The 22,406-nt window shown below is 39.3% G+C and overlaps 1 protein-coding gene across 4 annotated transcripts in view; it reads right to left on the bottom strand.

The window, feature by feature from the left end:
- Positions 1–22,406, bottom strand: part of LEF1 (lymphoid enhancer binding factor 1) — a 122,032-nt gene that overhangs the window by 31,451 nt on the left and 68,175 nt on the right. For all 4 annotated transcript variants that reach the window (XM_030313292.1, XM_030313293.1, XM_030313294.1 and 1 more), the window contains exon 4: positions 4,890–5,022. In XM_030313292.1, the coding sequence (XP_030169152.1) occupies positions 4,890–5,022 (133 nt within the window). The remainder of the gene's footprint in view (positions 1–4,889; positions 5,023–22,406) is intronic.

Here is a 22,406-nt window from a genome sequence, read left to right as displayed (position 1 = left end):
AGGCAGTGGGGTGAATCTAAGGGAGCCTACAGTGATGATTCGTGACATCGGATTCACTGGGGAGTTTCTCCAACATGCTGCCCCCCCACCCCCAAGATCCAGAAACCTCCCCAGATATTAGGGTCTGTAGCGGGACTGCTCAGTTTAAAAAGAAAAATCAGACTAACTCATAGGAGCTCTGGAACCTTCGTGGAAATTTGAGCTTGAAAATCATGACTAGAGGTTACAGACTATCAGAATTGTCCACTTTAATCCTTTGTTTTGCAAATGGGGAAACCAAGGTGTGGGATGATTAAGTGACTGTTTAGGCATCCGGTTAAGGTACCTACAAAATATGTATTGTCCTGGACTTTTACCCCTGGGACACAGCCATGCGTAACTTGCTGATGTCATCACACATCTAAGAAGACAAGCCTAAACCCTGCTCTCCGCTCTCGTCCACGTTCCAGGCACACTTAGAATGCTGCATCAGTGATTCTGTAGTAGCAGGAGTGATGCAAACGAACACAATACAAACTAGGTTGATTTGGTTTTACTGCTCCAAGGAGAAAGGGGGAAACCACCATTTACTTAGCACTTGCTACATGCTAGTTCCTATGTTGGATATTTAGTTTGACTGTTTCCACTCATACTTCAAATACCCCTCCTTCTAATGTCTATAGCTCTGAGATATCTTTCTTCCTTGTTTGAATCTATAATGTTTTATTTGTACTTGTAACAGGGTACTTAAGATGGTCTTCATTTTGTTTTATAGTTAGTTTGTGCCAATGATTTTTCTGTGTGAGCTTATATACTGCTTGGAAAAAAGAGACCATGTTTTACCAATCTATGTTCCAAACTATGGTGGTCTCCAGAGGAGGTTCTCAATAAATACTTTTGAATGACTGAACAAATGAACTAGTAGTGTTTAAACAGACCCATTCTTCATTCGTCAATATTACCAACAATTTTGCCAACCATTATACCAACAAGCACATGGTGTGGCTTAGGCCATTACATGAACAGAAAATGGATCTGTGTTTTCTACACAGCCTATTGTCATGTTAGGATCCTAGAAGTGGACCTCCACCAACTGCTATGCTACTGAAGACACATTTCACATCATTCATTTAACTAATATTTACTAAATACTATGTGAAGGAGAGGCTATACACAGCATAGCCTTAATGATTTTCTTTTTAATGTTTATTTTTGAGATAGAGACAGAGAGAGAGAGAGAGAGACACGGAGTGTGAGCAGGGGAGGGGCAGAGGGAGAGGCAGACACAGAATCTGAAGCAGTCTCCAGGTTCTGAGCCATCAGAGCAGAACCCAACTCTGGCCTTGAACCCAGACACTACCAGATCATGAACTGAGCCGAAGTCAGCTACTTAACAGAGTGAGCCACCCAGGCGCCCTTAGCCTTAAGGATTTTTAAGCTTTTATAAGTAACTCTGACAATTACAGATGAAATGATTCTGGAATCAAACTCATATGGATCTATTAATTCCTTTTTTTTTTTTTTTTTAAGTTTATTTCTTTTGAGCGAGAGAGAGAAAGCACAAGTAGCGGAGGGGCAGTGGGAGAGTGAGAGAGAGAATCCCAGGCAGGCTCCATGCTGTTAGTGTGGAGCTCAATGCAGGGCTTGAACCCATGAACCATGAGATCATGACCGGAGCCAAAGTCATATGCTTAACTGACTGAGCCACCCAGGTGCCCCTGGATCATCAATTATGCCACTCACTAGCTACTTATCTTTGAGGAAGCTATTTGTTATTGTTCTTTAAAATCAGTATAGAGGCGCCTGGGTAGCTCAGTTGGTTGGGCATCTGACTCTTGATTTCGGGTCAGGTCATCATGAGCTCATGGTTCGTACGATCAGGCCCCAAATTGGGCTCTGGGCTTATAGCGTGGAGGCTGCTTGGGATCCTTTCTCCTCCTCTCCGCCCTGCCGCGGCTCATGCACGCGCACTCTCTCTCTCTCAAAAGAAATAAACTTAAAAAAAATAAAATCAGTATAAAAATGGAATAGGGGTTGTTGTGAGGAATAAATGCATGAATATATGTAAAACAGAAAAATGCTTGGTACACAGTGTTAAGTGCTATGTGAGTGTGGTTACTTATAAGGATACAATGGGTAATACAAAGACAGATATGTAAAGCCAACATTTCCTAAAAGCTCTTTCTTTCCAACGTTTTCGTAAGACATAATGAGAAGAAAATGACTGGTATCAGCTTCCTTTCCCTTTCCCACACCTACAACCTATACCCACACACATACCCCACACCAACACAGTGAGAGAAAGGTAAAACTGAATGTGTTTCCTACTGTGAAACGAACCTAAAGTTATTTTCCTACAAATGAGAATGAGTTCTGCTACAGTATATGTTTATTGGATAGTTCTATCTATGGTTAAAGCATGGACATAATACTTTTGTATTTATTATTATTATTTTTTAAATAAAACTAACCAGCCTCCCAATAGTTTTGAAATTAGCAACTCTGGCCTCAGTACCACCATGTTCTAACTAATTTAGCTACATGATATAACTAAAAAGACTGGCAGTAGAAGACAAAGAGAATAAAAGCAAGAGACCTAGTGAGCTTTTTACTTATTTTTTGGTGATGAATGTGACCAAGTGGAATGATACAAACCCCAAATCACGTAAATTAGTTCTTTTTAAACCAATGTTACATATCCCCAGAGAGAAATGGTGACAAGGTATATAAACTCTTTGCTCACAAAAAAGTAGCAAAACAAACAAAAAAACTTTATATTAAGAAAAAAAACAAACACTGTATGCAGAGTAGAATGCAAAAATCACAAATTTGGGGACAAAATAAGAACTTCAGAGAAAATGCAATTTTCTGATCATGCCCACTTGTTCTTTATCTAGTTCTGGAGAGTTTGTTTAAAAAAAATTTTTTTTTAAAGCAATGATATAAATTACAATTAGTAAGACAAAACAAGGTAGGGCAGTAGAAGAGATGGAAACAAAATACAAATGTAACTGGTAGCCAGTCATAAATTTGTCTTTTTAAAAAATAGAACTGTCCTAGGATTCTTGGAAGAAAAAACTTCTGAACCATAATGTGTTATTTTTTTTAAATAAGTGTGTTTCAAAGTGATTAGAATAGGGCCTAGGACATAGGAAGCACCATGTAATTGTTAAATAAATAGTTAAAAACCAAATAAATCACACTATTGGATTCTTTGAGCCAATAGCTTGTTTGAGGCTTTTATATCTATCTTTAACTGTCATTTATAGCTTCATGGCTCCCAGATATGCATCTCTAGCACAGATATCACTCCGAGATGGTGACCTATAAATTACCTACCTTCTCTCTCCCTCCAGATGTCTATAAGGCACCTGAAATCACCACCATGACCAAGGTCACACTCTTGATCTTCCCTCTCAAACTGCACCTTCTTCCTAAAATACCCATCTCACCATACATCCTCAGACCTGTCTTGATGTTTCTTACTCCTTGGAGGTCCTTGATAAAAGGAAGTAGAGGAAGGACTGGAAATGAGGAATAAAACCAAGGCAAACCCGGAAACATCTGCATAGGTGATTCTTACATTTCCTAGGTAAAGGGTACAAAGCTCCACTCAAGCCAAAGTCTGACAGTGACTAAGTCCTCAAATAAGCAGTTTTAACAATGGATGGGAATGAAGGCATTGAGGATGTAACCTACAAGAGTTCACAGTAGTGGAAAAAACACCCAGCCTCTGAACTCCACTCTTTTTCTACACTTACTAACTTTTCTTGCCCACTATAGTTCAAAGATAAGGCTGGAAAAAAGGGTGAAATGCCGGTGATGGCAGATTTTACATCTTTACATTCTCTGTTTTCACACAGTTTTATAGGATCTTTTATTTTGAATTTCTAAAGATCCTGTTGAGGTCCAAGTGTGTATGTACATGGAAAGAGGAAAGGCAAACAAATTCATCTTCAACGTATGCTCTAAGCAGAATGGACCAGAAGGCCTGCAGAACCTGAGCTCTAAGTCCTACAACCAACTCATACCAACACCCACCAGGTTAGAAACTGGGAATTCTGAGAGTGCCTGGGTGGCTCAGCTGGTTGAGTGTCTGACTTTGGCTCAGGTCATGATCTTGCGGCTCATGAGTTCGAGCCCCGCATTGGGCTCTGTGCTGACAGCTCAGAGCCTGGAGCCTGCTTCAGATTTTGTGTCTCCCTCTCTCTTTGCCCTTCCCCCACTTGTGCTCAGTCTCTCTCTCAAAAATAAACAAATATAAAAAATTAAAAAAAAAACCTGGGCATTTTGATTTTTCAAACTTCTTATGCTATGTGTTCTTCTATAAACAATATAGAAGCAGAACTGGGTAATAATGTAGAGAAGCAAAACAGGATTCATGTTACTTTGACTTTAACAGAGATGGTTTTATACTTTAATTATTATTAATATCTAAGTTGGTGCTGGTAAATAACAAAAAGAGGATAAAACATAATAAGGACTAAAACCAAAAGAAATCACAAAAGGATGAAAAAGACAACATTCAAAGTAAAAATCTCCTATGCTGTCTGTTTTCTAACATTTTTCTAACACTACCATCAACACCTACAACTGCAATAAATGAATACTGTAGGGGGCACCAAGCACTGAATTTTTAGTATATCTGTACAATATATTGGTTTATATGGTGGATTCTAGATTTTCAAAGCTGTCACTTTGAAAATAACCCTTTTATGTTTTTCTTCTTCTGTTTTTTAATCCTGAAAAATAAAAGTAGTAACAACAAATCTTTTAAAAAAACTCCTACCAAACAAATGTATTTTGATCCACCCAGTGACATACAGCAAAGGCACCTGTACAGGTACTTGGTCTGATGAGATGTGGCTCCTCACTTATCGAGAAAGGCCCAGGAAGGCAGGGGCTCTCACCTTGTTTGGAGTTGACATCTGAAGGGAGGTGTGAGGGGTGTGATCCTGGAGAAAAGTGCTCGTCGCTGTACGTGATAAGGGGGGTGAGAGGATGGACCGCGTGTGATGGCTGCACCACAGGCACCTTATTTGACTGCAAAGTAACCACAAGGTCAACAGTGAATAGGAACACCTCTCCCAAAGAAACAGTCACAAAATAGCAGTAACTGGGCATTAGCACAACCCAAGAATCATCGCTAGACCTGAAAAATTGAACTCATCTGCTGTACTCATTACACCTTCAGAATTTTTCCATGTTAAATACTCAAGTATATGGGTATCATATACTATCAGTTATTCAATCAGCACCTATGAGACTTAGGTTATTATTTCATATTACATAAATTTCTGTGCATACATATTTATCACCTTCTGGATTATCTCCTCAGGTTATGTTCAACTGTTCAACCCGGAGTTACTGGAGCAAAAGTCACAAATGTTTTATAAACTCTTTTTTATTCATTACATATGTCTGCAATAAAAAGGCACTCAAAAAACTGTTCAATAAACAAATAAATGAATATTACCAATTTGAAGGTCAAATTTTTAAACAACCCAATCAATATAAATTTTCTGTACTGATATCCCCTTAGTGTATATAATTTGTAAGTCTACAGTTTGTACATCTTACAGAACCACATTACACCATTTTTTTTCATGTCTTATAGCTTTGTCAATCAAATATGACCATCCATTCATTATGCTTTAGCACTACTCGGTTCGTCTTCAGGTTCTCTAGTTTCTACAAGTTTTGACTGATAAAAGGGAATTTCTAATCTTGAGTTTAACTGCATAATGGGAAATGTGGCCTGAAAGAACACTTTAAATTGTTAACATTTTATATGTCTTATATTAGCTTAAAAATAAATTTTATTATTGAATTTGGAAGTCTAAAATTACATAACAATAATATTTTTAAAGATTCAGGTTATTTTTTGGGCTGTATCAATTTGAAATCTGGGATCTCTTTATTTGTTTTAAGTTTAATCCCCCCACCACCAAAGGAAGTGCTTACTAAGCAAGTAATGTAAACAAGACTTAACCTGATTAGGGAGATTGCTTTTGATAAACTCTACACTGCCTCCCCCTGCCCTTGAAAAAAGAAAGTAAACTCGATGCAATTATATACATGCAAAATATGTTTCTGGTTTTAAACTTATCCATTAATTACAGCAGTCCCAGGAAGATCTCAATTTTTACAAACACTACAGTAATAAGTAACTTGTGATTTAAGAGAAATAAAATACAATGAATTTTGAATATTCACTAAGTAACTAGTTCAGACAGGTCTTTACCAGTTTGAATCAGTGAGATTTTTACTGTGCTATAAACTAAAATACATGTGAAATCTGTTTCCCCAGAAGCAAATATCTATATTAAAAAATATATATATTGAGGAACTACCTGACAACTGCACAGTATAAACTGCTTAAAATGTGGGTCCATGTTGAATGGTTGAGAGCCCTATAACACACTTGCTGACATACACACTAATTTTAAATTTGGTGTTTTTGTTTGTTTTACAAATTAGATATAAAAAGTATGTGGCTCCAACGGGAAGGACTACCCTCAGGAAAATTAGGAACAATTATCCTAGTAACACTTAATTCTCTTTACAGCTAGTAATACTAATTTTCTATACCCTATCATTACAACCTCCACCCAAAAAAACTTATTAAAAAAAAAGGGGGGAAAAATCACCCTTTTTTAGACAATGACATAATTTCCATACTAGATTTTCCCTGTATGATCAGCTCCCGTCTAATGGCAGAACTTGCACAGCTCGTATAGCCCTGGGCATTTATTAAATAGAGCACCATTATCAAAGCCCCATGCCTTTTCTCTATATACCTCAGCACAGACATCTATGCATATAAATGTGTGAAAGGTTAAAAAAATGTTTCAATGCTTTTCAAGTGTTAATGATGCAGTTTGCCAAATACACAGAATGAGCTTCTTAAATACAAGGAATTTAGAATGCTACAGGAGGTGGGGTGGGGGTGGGGATAGAAGGATATCATTACAAACCCTTTTTAAAATGGAAACAAAAATCTCAACACTCAAATGCTAAAATGAATACATTTCAACTCCACTAAACTGCTTTGAGTCTCATTTCAAAAGTCTCATAAGAAGCATAATTGCCAAGCAATCTACAAAGGTATTTTCTTGGAGTGCTTATAAAGAGTAAGCGTTGCAGAAATCTTCTGGAAATACATATATTTTGCATGCCTTTCTTATTTCCAGAGCACCACCTTAAGGAACCTGCATTAGCAGGCAGCATCTTCTTAATGTCTGACCTATCCCTCCAGTCATATAGCTCAGAATCTGGTGCCATGAATTTTTGCTAAATTATGCTATCCTTGCTCTCCTCTTAATTTTACGGTTTTCAACACAGATTTGCTTTCCTGTGGGAAGAAGATAAGAAGCTGAGGATTTTAATTTAAGCTCTGGCCTTGTCTTATATTTTGCAAGATGGATAGTGAAAGCAGTACTAGTAGGTGTGTTAAAGCCAACAAGGATTATGTCCATTTTTGTGGCCAAATAATAAAAGCAATATGAAATCTCAATAATATGTGTGAGCACAATTCTGAGGTTTGTATTTTGCCTCCTGCTGACCACCTCCACTATGTATATAAACGGATCCAACCCCTATGCTAGACATCACCAGCCTGATCACGTGTCCACAGCCCTAAACTGTGGGCTTCCTCTGATAGGAGGAGTTCTTGTTCTCTGATACTATATGTACACACAAGGCAAGAACCCAGGCAGTGGTACTCTGTGTAAGTTTGAAGACAGACAATATAACCATTCTTAATTCTAGTCCTCTAATCTCCAAATACCAGTGTGGTGTATGTTGTAGTGGGGAATAGGGGAGGAACAACCATTTGACTAGCTAGTCAAAAGGACAATTTTATGTAACTATATTATAATGCGCGGTTATACCTGTATATGAGGGCATATGTGTATATTGGTTAAACACCTAAAATGTGCCAAGCGCTCTTCTAGCACTGAAGGTCAAGAGAGACAAGGTCCCTATTCTTACTCAGCTTCCTTTCTAGGTGGGAGTGGGATGGGAGTGGGATGGGAGTATTGGAGACAAAGAAAAAATACGTAAAAAAAACAAAACCAAAACAAAAAAGACGGCAGCAAGTACTATGAAGAAAAGGAACTGGGTGATAGGAAAGCCAGTGTGTATCTAATTATATGCCTTCATATCACATTAAAGCTGTAAGAAACCAAAATTTCATTTTAAGATTCGTATTTTCTAAGACGAGAAGCTGAGAAATGGAGGCCCCAGGAAATGGATGATCAAGCCACGACTATTGTCAGCACTTCTAATAATACAACCTTGCTCACTACACAACTGCAGTGATACAGGGTAGCAATGCATAAAAAGGGAATGGAAACCCCTGGGTCACTACATACAGTGGAATCAAGTAGTAGAGAAACACCATCTTCCCGGCTCCCACTCTATACTGGGTACTGTGTACCCAGGACCTCACTGAACAGAACCCAGGTCTCCTGACTCCCACTCTGGTGCTTTTCCCCACGACACATCTCCCTGTAAGGTAGAGATGAAGGGTAAAAATCACATTGACTCTTTTTTCTTTCGTAGGTACAGTCAAGCGCATTCACAGGTACATTCATTGGTACATAGGTACATTCACAGGTAAAGTCTTAGTTTCCAGTGGAAAATCACCACGTATTTTCAATGTGTGTCCTTTGTTTCATTATCCCGGGGTAACAGCACCCACTATTAATCCCATCTTTATGAGATAACCTGGCGACCTTGAGACATCCTGAATCTTCCACTGCTGCTCAGAGAGGTTCAGAAACTTGTCTAGGCTCACATGGCAGTAAGTGGCTGACCCAGGACACAGACTCTGATCTTCCAACTACATATTCTTTACTCTCAGGCTGGTGAACAAAAGACAGGTAAGAAAGATGTTAAGAGAAGGTACCAAAAAAGGGAAAGAAAATATAAGGGGCGTGGGGAGACTCTAGAAGACAACTTTCTCACCTACACTCTGCACCTACACATGGCTATCAGTAGGCAGCCTGCAGTCTTTTCCCAAGCTTGGAAAACTACCAGGCCATGCTACCTACCTAGTGCATAATAATTATTATGCAACTAACACAAGTGCTTACTGTGTGCTAAGCATTTTATAGTACCTTTAAAGCAGGTACTATTATTATCCTTCTTTTACAGGTGAGGAAACTAAAGCATAGTGAAGTTAAGGAACTTTCCCAAGGGGACAGAGCTAATAAGTGGCAAAGCTAGGTTCAAATGCAGCAAGTCTGGCTCTAGGGGCCACGTTCATTACCAGCACACCATGCAGCTTCCCCGAAGAGCCAAGTTCATAAAATCTTGGACACTGAGTTGACCATCTGGGCCATACCTGACAGTATGTGACATAGATGAAATGACTGTGTGGTCTCTGTCCCAGGCACAGGAATCACACCAGACAAAGAGGCACCTCAGGAGAAGTGGTCAGAGCTGCAGAGACTCAACTGGCGCCTTTCTCTCCAGGACTGGAAAACATTCCAAGGAAGCTAGCTTGGCTGCCACCCAGGCTGGTCCTTGCAGGTAAGGACCTCTTTGGCATCATAGCCAATAAAACCCACACCTCCTGTGGACACGAAGTGGGTGCCACTTAGGGATCCTGAGAGCCACCCCCAAAGCAGCGTTCCCAGAAATGACACACTCACCGCTGGCAGTAACTCAAGCTCCCATGAATGTTGTCAGCCTCCGAGGATGTGGTTCTGGGAAGGACTAAAAAGGGGTTCAGCGCCCTCCTGGCTAAAGCCGTGGGCCTGCTGGTAAGAGCAGGAATTGGGGGAGAAACCTGCTGGTCTAGTAGCTTGTCCCCATTCTGCACATCCCCAGATTTCGACTAAACCCATAGTGCAAGACCTGGCTGTGCATAAAGGCCTTGAGTTCCATTTCGATTGGCTGTGCATTTTATCAACGATCCTGCTGGTAATAACCAAATCCAGAGAATATTAACATTCCACCAACTTACTAAGATGAGGCATTTCATCTGGCCTCAATTTTTATGGTGCGATTTTACTTTTTATTAAACTCAAGAAATCTGGTCCTCGTGGAACAGAAGCCATGTAATTTTATATTGTGTCTTCCCCTCCTCTTCTGAAAAGCTGAGCTTCTCAAGCTTTCCCACAGAGGAGCAGATTTAATTTACTCCAAAAGGAAGGATACAATGGTTTTCTTGCATCGACTAGACCTCAAAAGTAACATTTTTTGCACTGGAAATCTCCTAAGCTCCACCAAAGCTAAACACCTGATTTCTGTCTGATGTGGCTTTCAAATCTAAGACCACTGCTGGCTGTGATGCAGCAGCTTTTTAAGGTAACAGTTAGGGCCTGGGCTCTGAAGACTTCCTGAGCAGGAATTGGTAAGTTCTAAGGTTCGCAGGACAAATATTCTTGAGCCCGAGTCTGGAGGCAAAGGGACGGTCTCTCTATTGGACACCCAGAATGTTTTCCGAAGAGCAGAAGGAACGTGTCGTAGGGGAAGGAATTAATATGGATTAGACACCCAGTTAAGTGCTAGTCATTACGGCCATGTCTGTATATTCTCTGGCACTCATCCACATAAGTGGGCAGTTTCACCTCTATGTTTATAGAGGGGAAGGCAGAGTTCTTTCAGACACAGAGTTAAGCAATAATTAGCTGAGAAAGGACTTGTGCTGGCATTAGTTTGACACCCAAGTCCCTGCTCTTCTTGTTCCACACGGCTTGCTCCTCGGCTTCTCTCTCCATCTCGGTTGCAAACTACCCCGCCAGATGAGTGCGGCCTGCAACGAAGCATCTGGACAGGAACAACCACCCACGTGGAGAATAATGGTGTCATCAGCAGGTCTGCAGCTACTATTTTCCTAGTTCTCCAAATAGTGGTGATTTCTATATATTATATCATTTTGTCTTGGAATCACCCCTAAGTTAAGTGTTATGATTTTTGTTTAACCGAGAAGAAAACCAAGGTTCTGTGAGGGTAAGGAACTTGTACAAGATCACACAGGATGTTAACCTCAGGACTGGAACCCTGGTTGGTGACTCTGAAGTCCGCAGCTTGTATCCCAGGGAACCAAAAGCGGACAGTCCTAGCATTCTCTGGCTTCCAAGTGGAAGAGATGAGTAATAATATAGTTTAATATTCAAGTACATGGGCAGTGGAGGCAGAGAATTCACATCCCATTCATATTCACTTGGGCACTACACTTAGGTAATTCACTTAATTATTCAGAATCTGTTTCCTCATATACAAAGTGGGTCGAATGATACCTCATAGAATTAAGGCATGGATTAATGAATAATTCACATAATATATGCTCAATAAATATTTATGGAATGGATAAAGGAAAGAAGAAAGGAAAAAGAGGCCGATTAAATGAATTACTCCGACTCCCAAATGTTTAAATTGCTCATCGCTAAGACATGGTATATTTTAGAATTTAGACTGGCTTAGATCTGCCGTAGCATTCATGTACACGTAGGTTTGCTATGTGCTTGCTTTGTTTCCCTTTTTAGACTGTAATTTAATAGATAATACAATTTTAGCCCATTCATTTGAAAAAGCTCTTACATGGGTGATGGGCATTGAGGAGGGCACCTGTTGGGATGAGCACTGGGTGTTTTATGGAAACTAATTCGACAATAAATTATCTTTAATAAGAAAAAAAAATAATAAATAAAAAATAAAATAAAATAAATGAAAAATCTCTTACAGTAGTTCTCAAACCTTTTTTCTCTCAGGGCACTTAACACTCTTCAAATCCACTGAGGATCCTGTTGAGCTTTTGTTTGTGTGGGTTTATCTACAAACACTTATCACATTAGAAATTAAAATGAAAAATTTTTAAATATTAATTCATTTAAAAACAACAAACTTATGTTTGTAGCATGTTAACAAAAAGTATTCTTCTAAAAAGTGACTGTTTTATAAACAAAAATACACGGGTGGCATAGTTTTACATTTTTTTTGCAAATCTCTTTAACATCTGGTTTACTGATGACAACTGGATTCTCTTAACTGCTTTTGCACTCAAATTTCCATCTTGATATGTTATTTTGGTTGAAGCATATGAAGAAAACCCGACTTTGCACAGATGTGTTGTTGAAAGAGGAGTATTATTTTCGTAGTTTTTGAGATTATTCTGGAACTTCTTTGATACTATACTAAAACTTGACAAGTGGTAGTTTCTGAAAGGCCATCTGCAATGTAGAATCAAAAACTATACCTAGATACTTTTCCTACCTTACATTAAAATCCACTGATCTATCTTGCATTTTATTTAAATTTAACCCTGCATGATTTTGTTACATTACCCATTGGTCATTTGGCAAATACGGGTTGACTGAGTTGAAACATTTCATTACACAATATAAAAATCGCATTAATATCACCACTGCTCTCATCAGAAACCTTTAAGGATTTGGGAAGCTATGTGGCCCACAGTAATGGATACAAATTTTCTAAAATTCTAACTTTTGCTTGAAAGCTCAAATTTTACCACTGGCAACAAATGCTGTCGATTGTTTTCACTAAAGAGAGAGCCACTTTGCTCATTTGTGAGAAAATATCTGCCGACTACCAAAGCTGGAAGAGCCATAGTTTGTCAGGTTATGCATTCGAGGGTCAAGATTTAGTAAAATTAGTAATTTTTGCTGCTTCATCCTAGGTGACAGTGGCAATTTTTTTCTTGGGAGAGTGCTGTGGTACAGAATTCAATAATTTGAATTACTTGTGCTATTACTGGTACTATTTGGAGCTAACACCCACCACTGCTCCTGCACCATCAGTGCAAACGTCAACACGTCAACACGATGGAAAAGACAAGTAATGTGCTAGTGCTATCATGAGGATAATGACTTTATGGACCCCCTATCCCAGGGAGCCCCAAGGCTCCTCAGACTACACTTTGAGAATGCTGCCTACAGCACTCAGACTTGTACTACAGAAAGAGTGGATTGTCGACGATCAATGGTAATAAAGTGAAGAGTATTATGTCAGTTAAGTTGAATTCAGAGAGAAAATGACTCATGGATTATAATATGGAATGTTTCCACGATATACTAAGCTCTCGTTTTTCCCCCTCTTGTTTGCTAGGATTCTGAATGTACCGAATCAAGAGAAATGTGGGAGGCAAACAAACAAAAATAATATATGCCACATCCTTTTAAATGATGTTTAAAAATTTTTAAATTCCTTTGACTCCTTTAATTCAAGTCAGTACAGAACGCCAGACTTGTGCTCTTTCATCAATTTTGAATTATTTTCACCAAAGGGATTCTTGATTTACAGTAGCTGGGAATACAGATTTGTACCCTTTGATGCTAAGAAGCCTTCTTCAACTCCCTCAGTCACACTCATCGTCTGCACTGCACTTACAGCCCCTTGGACCGGACTCTTCATGTATTTATTATACTGTACTGTTACTATTTGTGTATCTGTTTTTTCTCACTAGAGGTCATACCATGGTGACTTATCCCCAGCATCTAGTGCAAGTCCTGGCAAAGCACAGCCAGTCAATACCTATTTCTTATACTTCTAATTGTCTGAATGAGGCATTTCAACACTAAGAAGTCAACCCCTTTCAAGAAAGAATCTGCACCTCTACATTTCAAACAGGGATTAATCCTTGCATGTTCTACTGCCGCATAAAAAATTACCACAAATTTATTAGTAGCTTGATGATATATAACGATTCATTATCTCATGGTTTCCACGGGGAAGGATTCCAGCATGGTATGACTGGGTTCTCTGCTCAGGGAATCACAGGGTATTGGCTGGGCTGAATTCCTGTCTGGAGGTTCTGCAAGATCATTTCCATGTTCAATAGACTTCAGTTCCTTGTGGCTGTCCCCATTCCCTTGCTAGCTGTCAGGTGGGGACCACTCACATTCCCTAACAATGTATGCCCTCCATTTTAAAGCCAGCAATGGTGCATCAAATGTTTCTTGTTTTGAATCTCTGACTTCCTCTTCTATGCAGTGGAGAAACCTTTTGGCTTTTTAAGGGCTCATGTGATCGCTTCAAGCTTACCTCCTAATCTCTTTTCCCTCAAGTCAACAGGGAGAGTGGGAGAGAAGGAGAGGGGAGAGACAACTATGATAAGCTCAGGGTGCTGCCAGACCTATATCATCCGTTAAGACAAAGATAACCCATTTAACCTCATTGTTTCTCTTGTTTACAAAACATTATTACCAATTTAATCTTTAGCAGATAAAAAGGAAGTGTCTTCACAAACATTATTTGGTGTTTTAGTTATTCTGATCACACAATAATGTTCCGAGGTTCAGTTAAGTTTTGTGTTTTTCTCCTCTTTTCTTTTTTTATCCAGGGGCCAATGTCAAGAGTATGTTACTCACACGTATCAGAATTGACAGGTGTTGCAGTTCAGCAGGGAAGGGACAAGGGTTAGGATTAGCACATCTTCCCCTTCCCTCTTCCTAATATCAGGGAAATTGGGGAGAACTACATGCAAGGAAAGGCCTACATTAACTACAGGGTCATGGCTTTAGGAATGGAGGAGGACAATCACTAAACAGAGTTGAGGGTCCAAATACATTTATTTTGAAGAAATTTTAAAAAATATTTGGTTTTCTCTCCAACATCAACATGTCCGATTTTGGCCTATCATCTTATATTTAAGTGCAACTCTTCTATTACAAGGTTATGTCCAACCTTAAGCTTTATTTTAATTTAATAATCTGACCCTATAGGGTGACTAGAGAGTCATAATTGTCTTACCATTTATTAGTCACTAATGCACTGAATGCTGTATGAAATAAACATGGTAGAAATGAAATGAATCAAAGAAAGATCATTAAAAAGAGAGAAAGTACAGGTTGCAACAGCTAAAACCCAGATGCATGAGTGAGAAAGACAAAGGAAGAGACATTCACTGAGTATTTACTATATTCTTGGAACTATGAGCTATGCTTTTATACCTGTGCTCAAGTTTATTTCCCCATTTTCAAATGAGGACACAAACCCAAGGCTCAGAAAGACTTAAGTTTTGCCCCAGGTCACACAGGCTAGCCTGTGAATGGTTGAACGTGGATCAAATACTGAGTTGTCTTATCCCAAAGAGCTGACCTTTTCACCATGAACAGCTAAAAAGAATGGCAACAAAAAAGAATAATTCATTCTCGGAGCCAAAAGGGGACCCACACTGGAGGCTCTAGATAGAGGGACTAGGGTTGAGGCTGGAAGCTGAGAGAAGATCAGAGTAAAAGATAAAATGACTTCTAATTATGTGAAGTTGCAACATCCTATTATTTGACTGATTTCATACCTCCTCCACTACATCCCTAATCCTCTGAGTGCCTGCCTTTATTATTTGTGTTAAAGATTGCCCTTTGTCCATGTTAAGATTGTCCTTTGAAAATAGTGAGAAACAACTACAGTTGTTCAAGATTAGCAAACAAACCAAAGAACAAAACAAACAGGTTTGAGATTTACTGTGCTAGTGGTGAAATATTACAAGTAAGGCCAGAGAGTGGCTAGGCTAATTCAGAAGTAAAAGGCCTTAATGAAAGAAAGGATCACTGAATTCTAAGGACACAGGAGAGACAAGATGAGCCTGCCCAGACCACTAGCTCTATGACTGCAGGTTCTATGGAGTGCGTACACGTATATAAAATTTTACAGTGGAAGGACATGGGGTAGAGAAAGATTCCAATGGTTCATAAACATTTTCTGGATCACAGACACAGATGTGAAGAAAGCTGTGTATAAGTGTTTTTATACACAGACACAATCACCCATCACCGGATTGTGGCAGGAGGTTGCACTGTATGCATAGGGGAGGACAAGGACTACAGATTAAAAACTACTGCCCTAGGGTACACGGAGTGCTCAGTAGGAAGAGCATGTGACTCTTGATCTCAGGGTCATGAGTTTGAGCTCCATACTGGGTGTAGAAGTTACTTAAATAAATAAAACTTAAAAAAAACAAAAAACAAAAAACACTGCCCTTTTCAAAGACAGAAGAGCTTTAACAATCACTGCATAATAATATTATTAATAAGCTGGAAATTAATCAGCTTGTCAAAAGTAGTATTTGTGTAGCTCACTGGGAAATAACGGAAGTAAACAAGTCAGTGTGGCTGGGCAAGAAGTCAGAGCAAGAGCCTTCTTTGGACAGTCACAGAGAGCTTGGAGCAGGGGCAGCAGGCGACGCTTCCCTCTGTAAGCCAGTGACAAGGCTGAGTGATGACAATGGGCGATAGCAAAGGACAGAATAAGGCAACTCCAGGAGCTCCAGAACAAGACAGAGTGCACTGCTTTGGGGTGAGTGAATTCCCAGAAATTCTCCTCTGAACCTCATCAACCATTATTCCTAAACAGATTCTATCAGGCCTTTTGGTGCTGGTCTGGGGACATGTTGATTAAAAAGGCTCTGCCCAGGCAGACCCAAAAAGGAAGGGAAGTCTTCCCGTGGCCACCACGGCAGCATCTATCACCCAGTTTCAGAGGGCCAGAAGATCTCTTTGTGGCACTCAGAATGTCCAATGGGACAGGAAGAATGTCTGGGGCCCAACAAACTGGATGACCACAGCTCTTCTTGGGGTAGGAGGTGGCTGGAGCCTGCACGGGGTCATGGTCAGGAAAGTCCCACAGCTACCCAGAAGGGTAGTATGGATGAGCTGTTTACATGGTCACACTACAAAGGCATGGTGCACAATTCTACAGGGACAAAGGCAACAGCCCTAAACCTAATAATTCCATACTGCAAAGGCACCTTTCACACTTAAGTAACTATGAAAATAATGTGCCTTATTTTAGTTTAAATAAACTGATTTTTGTTTTAAGATCAGGTGTGAATCATTTACAAAACAATAAGTTTCTGTGCAAATTTTGTCCCACCAAGCCATCTCTGATTTTAGTTAAGTGTCATAAGTGTAAAAATAGTCTCTGCTTAAAACTGGGTGTTTTAAAAGGTGAAAGGACTAAATTTAAGTCTGTGGGATCCTCATTTTTCTACAAAATTTGCTTTAGAGTTTTTCAGAAATGAAAAGAAAAAGAATACAACAAATATATTATTTTGTGTTCAGCTACTAACACAAAAATTCTAATTGAGCTAAAGTTTATTAGGAAATTCAAGTCATTTTCCATGAGTGTATAAATGTGGTATTTACACTGTAATATAAGCACTAAAGCTAATCTATAGAGCTGCACTGCCCAAAGTGGTAGCCATTAGTCACTGGATTTTGAGCCCTTAAATGAGTCTGTAAGTGTTGTAAGTGTGAAATACATACTGAATTTCAAACAATGTGAAAGAAAGAATGGGAAAAATCTTAGTATCCCTTTTTTAATACTGATTACACATTGAAGTAACATTTTGGCTACACTGCATTAAATAAAGCTACTACTAAAATTAATTTTACCTCTGTCTCTTTATTTTTCTGATGTGGCTACTAGATTTTTTAAAAAATGTTTTTATTTATTTTTAAGAGAGAGAGAGAGAGAGACACAGAATCTGCAGCAGGCTCCAGGCTCCAAGCTGTCAGCACAGAGCCTGACATGGGACTCGAACTCACCAGCTATGAGATCATGACCTAAGCTGAAGTCAGATGGTCAACTGACTGAGCCACCCAGGTACCCCTGACATGGCCACTAGAAAATTTAAAATTCTATATATGAGTTGCATTTGTGACTCACATTGTATTTCTTTTTAAGAAAAAAAATGCTTAATGTTTACTTACTTTTTAAGAGAGAGAGAGAGAGAGAGAGAGAGAGAGAGAGAGAGAGAGAGAGAATGAACGAACAGGGGAGAGGCAGAGACAGACAGACAGACAGACAGAATCCGAAGCAGGCTCCAGGGTCTGAGCTGTCGGCACAGAGAGCCTGATGCGGGGCTCGAACTCATGAACCATGAGATCATGACTTGAGCCAAAGTCAGATGCCTAACCAACTGAGCCACCCAGGCACCCCACTCATATAGTATTTCTAACAGGCAGGTCTGCTTTATAGTTCGAAAACCTGTAGGTAAGATTGCCCTTTTGCCTACTCTACTCCAATAGACTTAAACAACAACAAAAAAGTAGGCATATTTACTGACAAAAGTTCCTTTTGGAAAAGGAAACTTACAGATAAGGAAACTGAAAATCAGAAAAGTTTAGTGGAGAAGCTGACAAACATTAGATTTCAATACCCCATATTCAGGGCCAAGTCAAGAAATTTAAAACCAAGTATTTATAGAAGTATAGTATTAAACTCTAACATTTCATATTATGTATGAAAAAAATTACTAAATGATATGTATCTTTTACAGGTTAGAGTGAGCCTTCTGAATAAATGATTTTATTGCATTGCAGTTATATGTAACTTCTTCAACTTGTCAGCTCGGATCATTTTGAAAACACCTAATACACATTTTCAGATTCATTATAAATTAATGATTAACTCATTCCTTGATGTGTAACCATCTTTTCCATCTCATATCAGAGTATACTGCCTGAAAAAAAAAAACCCCACAGCTTATCTTGAGTTAAAGTGATGCTGCAGACATCACTCTTCATAGGATATACTTTATGAGTCAAGAAAAAATAACCTTTTGTTTTGGATTTAAAAACAAAATCCTGAAATGAGTTGAGGCAGAAAACTTAAATGACAAATACAGTAGATTATACAAATTAGGTTTTATGTAATTTTGTACGTTCTGATTCATCTTAAAGCCCCCAAGTAAGTCAAACTAGAGCAAAAAACTCTCCTTGAAAATGTTTACTTCAGAGGTAATAAGAGGAAGCAAAATGTAAAGAGCTTTTAAAAGATTCTTTTTTTTTTTAAGTTTATTTATTTATTTTGAGAGAGAGAGAGACAGAGCACAAGCAGGGGAGGGGCAGAGAGAGAGGGAGAGAGAGAGAGAATCCAAGCAGAATTTGTGCTGTCAGTGCAGAGCCCAATGGGGCTAGATCTCACGAACCTCGATCGTCACCCGAGCCAAAATCAAGAGTGGATGTTTAACCAACTGAGCTACTGTCCCTAAAAGATTCTTTTTAAAAATTTGTTAATGTTTATTTTTGAGAGAGAGAGAAAGAGAGAGAGAGAGAGAGAGAGAGAGAGAGAGAGAGAGAGAGAGAAAGAGAACAAGTGGGGGAGGGGCAAGGAGAGAGGGAAAGACAGAATCTGAAGCAGGCTCCAGGCTCCGAGCTGTCAGCACAGAGCCCGACGTGGGGCTCAAACCCACAAACCGTGAGATCATGACCTGAGCCAAAGTTGGAAGCTTAACTGACTGAGCCACCCAGGTGCCCCAAAACATTAACTTTACTTATATCTTATAAAAGAGAAACATTCTACAGCTAGTGGAAAATTACAACAGCAAAGATGAAAATAGCTATTCTCTGCTGGTGAAAAACGATACTTCTGCAAATATAAAAGCAAAGATAAATTCTACTTTGTACCATTTATTGTAAATAGAAAATTTCCTCTCTCAATTTTATTTTGCATCTTTTCTGGGAGGAACATGCTGATGAACTCAAGGCAGACACTGAATGCCCCATCTAGAAATCTTTCCCAAGAGTGACCTAGGTTGCCTTTAATTTACGGTAGCGTGTTGGAGCTGGCTTGTACTAGCTTTAAAGAGCAAATTCCTAAATTTTCAGAAATTTTGAGAGTCTGTTAATGTTATGTTGATAGCTAGAAATTGTTCATGGTGGGATTATTTACACCAGGGAAACTGGCAAATGTGAAAAGTCAGTGCCACTTCCCCTGAAGCTGGTTGTTGAACATGTAACAGCATACTACTGGGGACCACTGAAACCCTTCCTAAATTATGAGGTGAAACAAAGTTTTCTTTCTTTATTTCTCTTTGACAAGCAACAGGAACATAATTTTGATCTTTGTCTGAAACCATTCCAGGACAAGAAATTTCAAAAGATCATCACTTGACATGATCTAGGATGACCTGATCCATGCTCCCAGGTCCTGCCAACACTTCAGGAATGTGTGGCCATTGGTCATTAATTCCTCTCCCTGGTTTCTCGCCGCTGGGCCTCAACAGCACACGGTCTGAGTCACCAGATAGAGAAGGAGTTCCACTGCACAGAAATGAGAAGAGACATGCAGAAGATTCAATGGGTTATTTTCCTCCCTCTTTTCAAGGAAATAATTAATGTAGTAAAAAAAAAGTGTAAAAATGCCTACTATAATTATTTTTAGTTATCTATGACAAACGTATCTTACACAGAAAAGGAAATAATCAAGACCATGTCATGTGTGCATTAAAGAATGCAGCTTTCAACATGAGGGCAGTATGTCAGACTGCAATTATTCAGGCCACCTGCACAGAATCTGGCATGGGGCTCAATATTAAAACAGAGGGAGGTAAGAGGCTATTTGTTGTCTTTGCAGCACATTCATTCAGGCAACGTAACATCAATTCTTATAGGGATATCTGAAAATAATTTGAATTTTAGGGAGAGTTATAAAGAAGCAAAAATAATGTAAGGGCTAATTAGACAACGTCCTTTAAGACACTCAACTCTTTAATAATGCTTTTGCCCAGGTTGTGATACCATCCATGATTGGAAGTAGGGGCTGGTTCTTGGGCAAGAATAATAGCATAGTGAAGTTGAAGTCAAAAGACCTGGATACTTACTATTCCTGGTCCCACGTGCTATTTGCTGTGTGAACTTAGGCAAATGACTCACCCCTTCTGTGTTTCAGATTTCCCATTAAATGAGGCCTATATTTTCCCTGGCTAAGTTTGTGTAAGGATCAGATGGGATCATGCATAGAAAAACATTTTGCAAATGGTAAAACACCATGTAAACACCATATTAATTCCACTTTGGAAAAAGGAAGTCATTAGGCTCATTTCCTATACTGAGAAAATATTACCTGAATCAACGTGTATGAGTTCGGTGAAAACCAAATAAAGGTAACTTTGAAATTTACTGCAACAGTAATGGCCTCAAAGCATCCTCTCAATCATTGTTTCACTACTGATTTGCAGCCTCTACTTCCCTAAGATAACTTCTTCGTATAAGAACATTTTTTCTGTGATGCAAACATGTTACAATATGGTCCACTGAGATGCATGAAGGCATTTTAATTCACTTCTTTAACCTGGTGTTGTCTGCTCCGTCTGAATAACTATATATATATATATATATATATATATATATATATATATATATATTTTTTTTTTTTTTTTTTTTTTTTTAAGGGAGAGAGCACATGTGCACATGCATGCAAACACGGGGAAGGGGCAGAGGGAGAGACAGAATCCCAAGCAGGCTCCATGCTCAGCGTGGAGCCCAATGCAGGGCTCAATCCCATGACCCTGAGATCATGACCTGAGTCAAAATCAAGAGTTAGATGCTTAACCAACTGAGCCACACGGGTGCTCCTGAACACCAATATTTTAAAGATGTCTGAGTGAAAGGAGATGAAAGGATGACTGGCTGGGGAGGATAATACAGAAGATGGAAAGATATACACTGGGGAGCCAAGAAACACCACAGATGATCCACAAACACAAGAAGAAGCAAGAAAGGCAAATGCAGGGGAGAGGAGGGGGGTAGACAAGAACCTCAGCTGTAACAACTTGAATAGCACCTTAAGGGTTGGATTGCTGCCATCAATAAATGTGGGCCTGAATATATTCAATGCCCTTTCCAGCACTGATGACCCTGTGATCCTAAGGGTTCTAAAGCTTTGAATTACAATAGTCTAATATCCTGTACTTTGGATTTTTCTAGTAGCAGCTACAGAAGAAGAAAGTTAGGAAGGCAGAAAACAAAGCAAAACAAAAAAGAACCATGTACAATTAGAGATGACTTATTTACCTCAACATTTTAAAAATCAGTTGAAGATGGATGAATGTCACACTGCTGATGGGGCACAGGTTCAATGGCAGCATGTACTGGTAACGTGAAGGAACACCAATAAAGCTCACAGAACAGATGTTAAGACAGAAAACAGGAGCATTTTAATTGTCTTTAAACCTTGTTCCCAGCGTGAGGACTTGTAAGGTTATGCTCATCATGATCTCAGGACAGGACCTCCAGATGAAATGGGGTCATACTGCCAAAACTCCATTAAAGGCTTCTCCCTTCCAGCAGCAAAGCCTGAACCCACTGGGTATTGTTGCACCCAAATCTACCATGAATCTCCAACATTAAATTAACCTTCAGAGACAGGGGCACCTGGGTGGCTCAGTTGGTTAGGCTTCTGCTCTTGGCTTCCGCTGCTCAGGTCGTCATCTCACGGTTTGTGGGATCCAGGCCTGTGTTGGGCTCCATGCTGACAGTGCAGAGCCTGCTTGGGATTCTCTCTCTCTTCTTCTCTATGCTCTTCCCTCTCACACTGTCTCTCAAAATAAATAAACAAACTTAAAAAAAAAAAAATCAACCTTCAGAGACAAGCCCAGTTGGACAAGTCTGTGACAAGGAAAGTGGCATTCCCCCCATCAGAGGGGCAGAAAGATAGCAGCCACCTATACAGTT

Source organism: Lynx canadensis, chromosome B1, assembly GCF_007474595.2.
Source record: "Lynx canadensis isolate LIC74 chromosome B1, mLynCan4.pri.v2, whole genome shotgun sequence".
In the NCBI taxonomy this organism is placed as follows: Eukaryota; Metazoa; Chordata; class Mammalia; order Carnivora; family Felidae; genus Lynx; species Lynx canadensis.
Note: the sequence above shows the minus strand (reverse complement) of the source record. Positions and strands in the feature narration are given on the sequence as shown.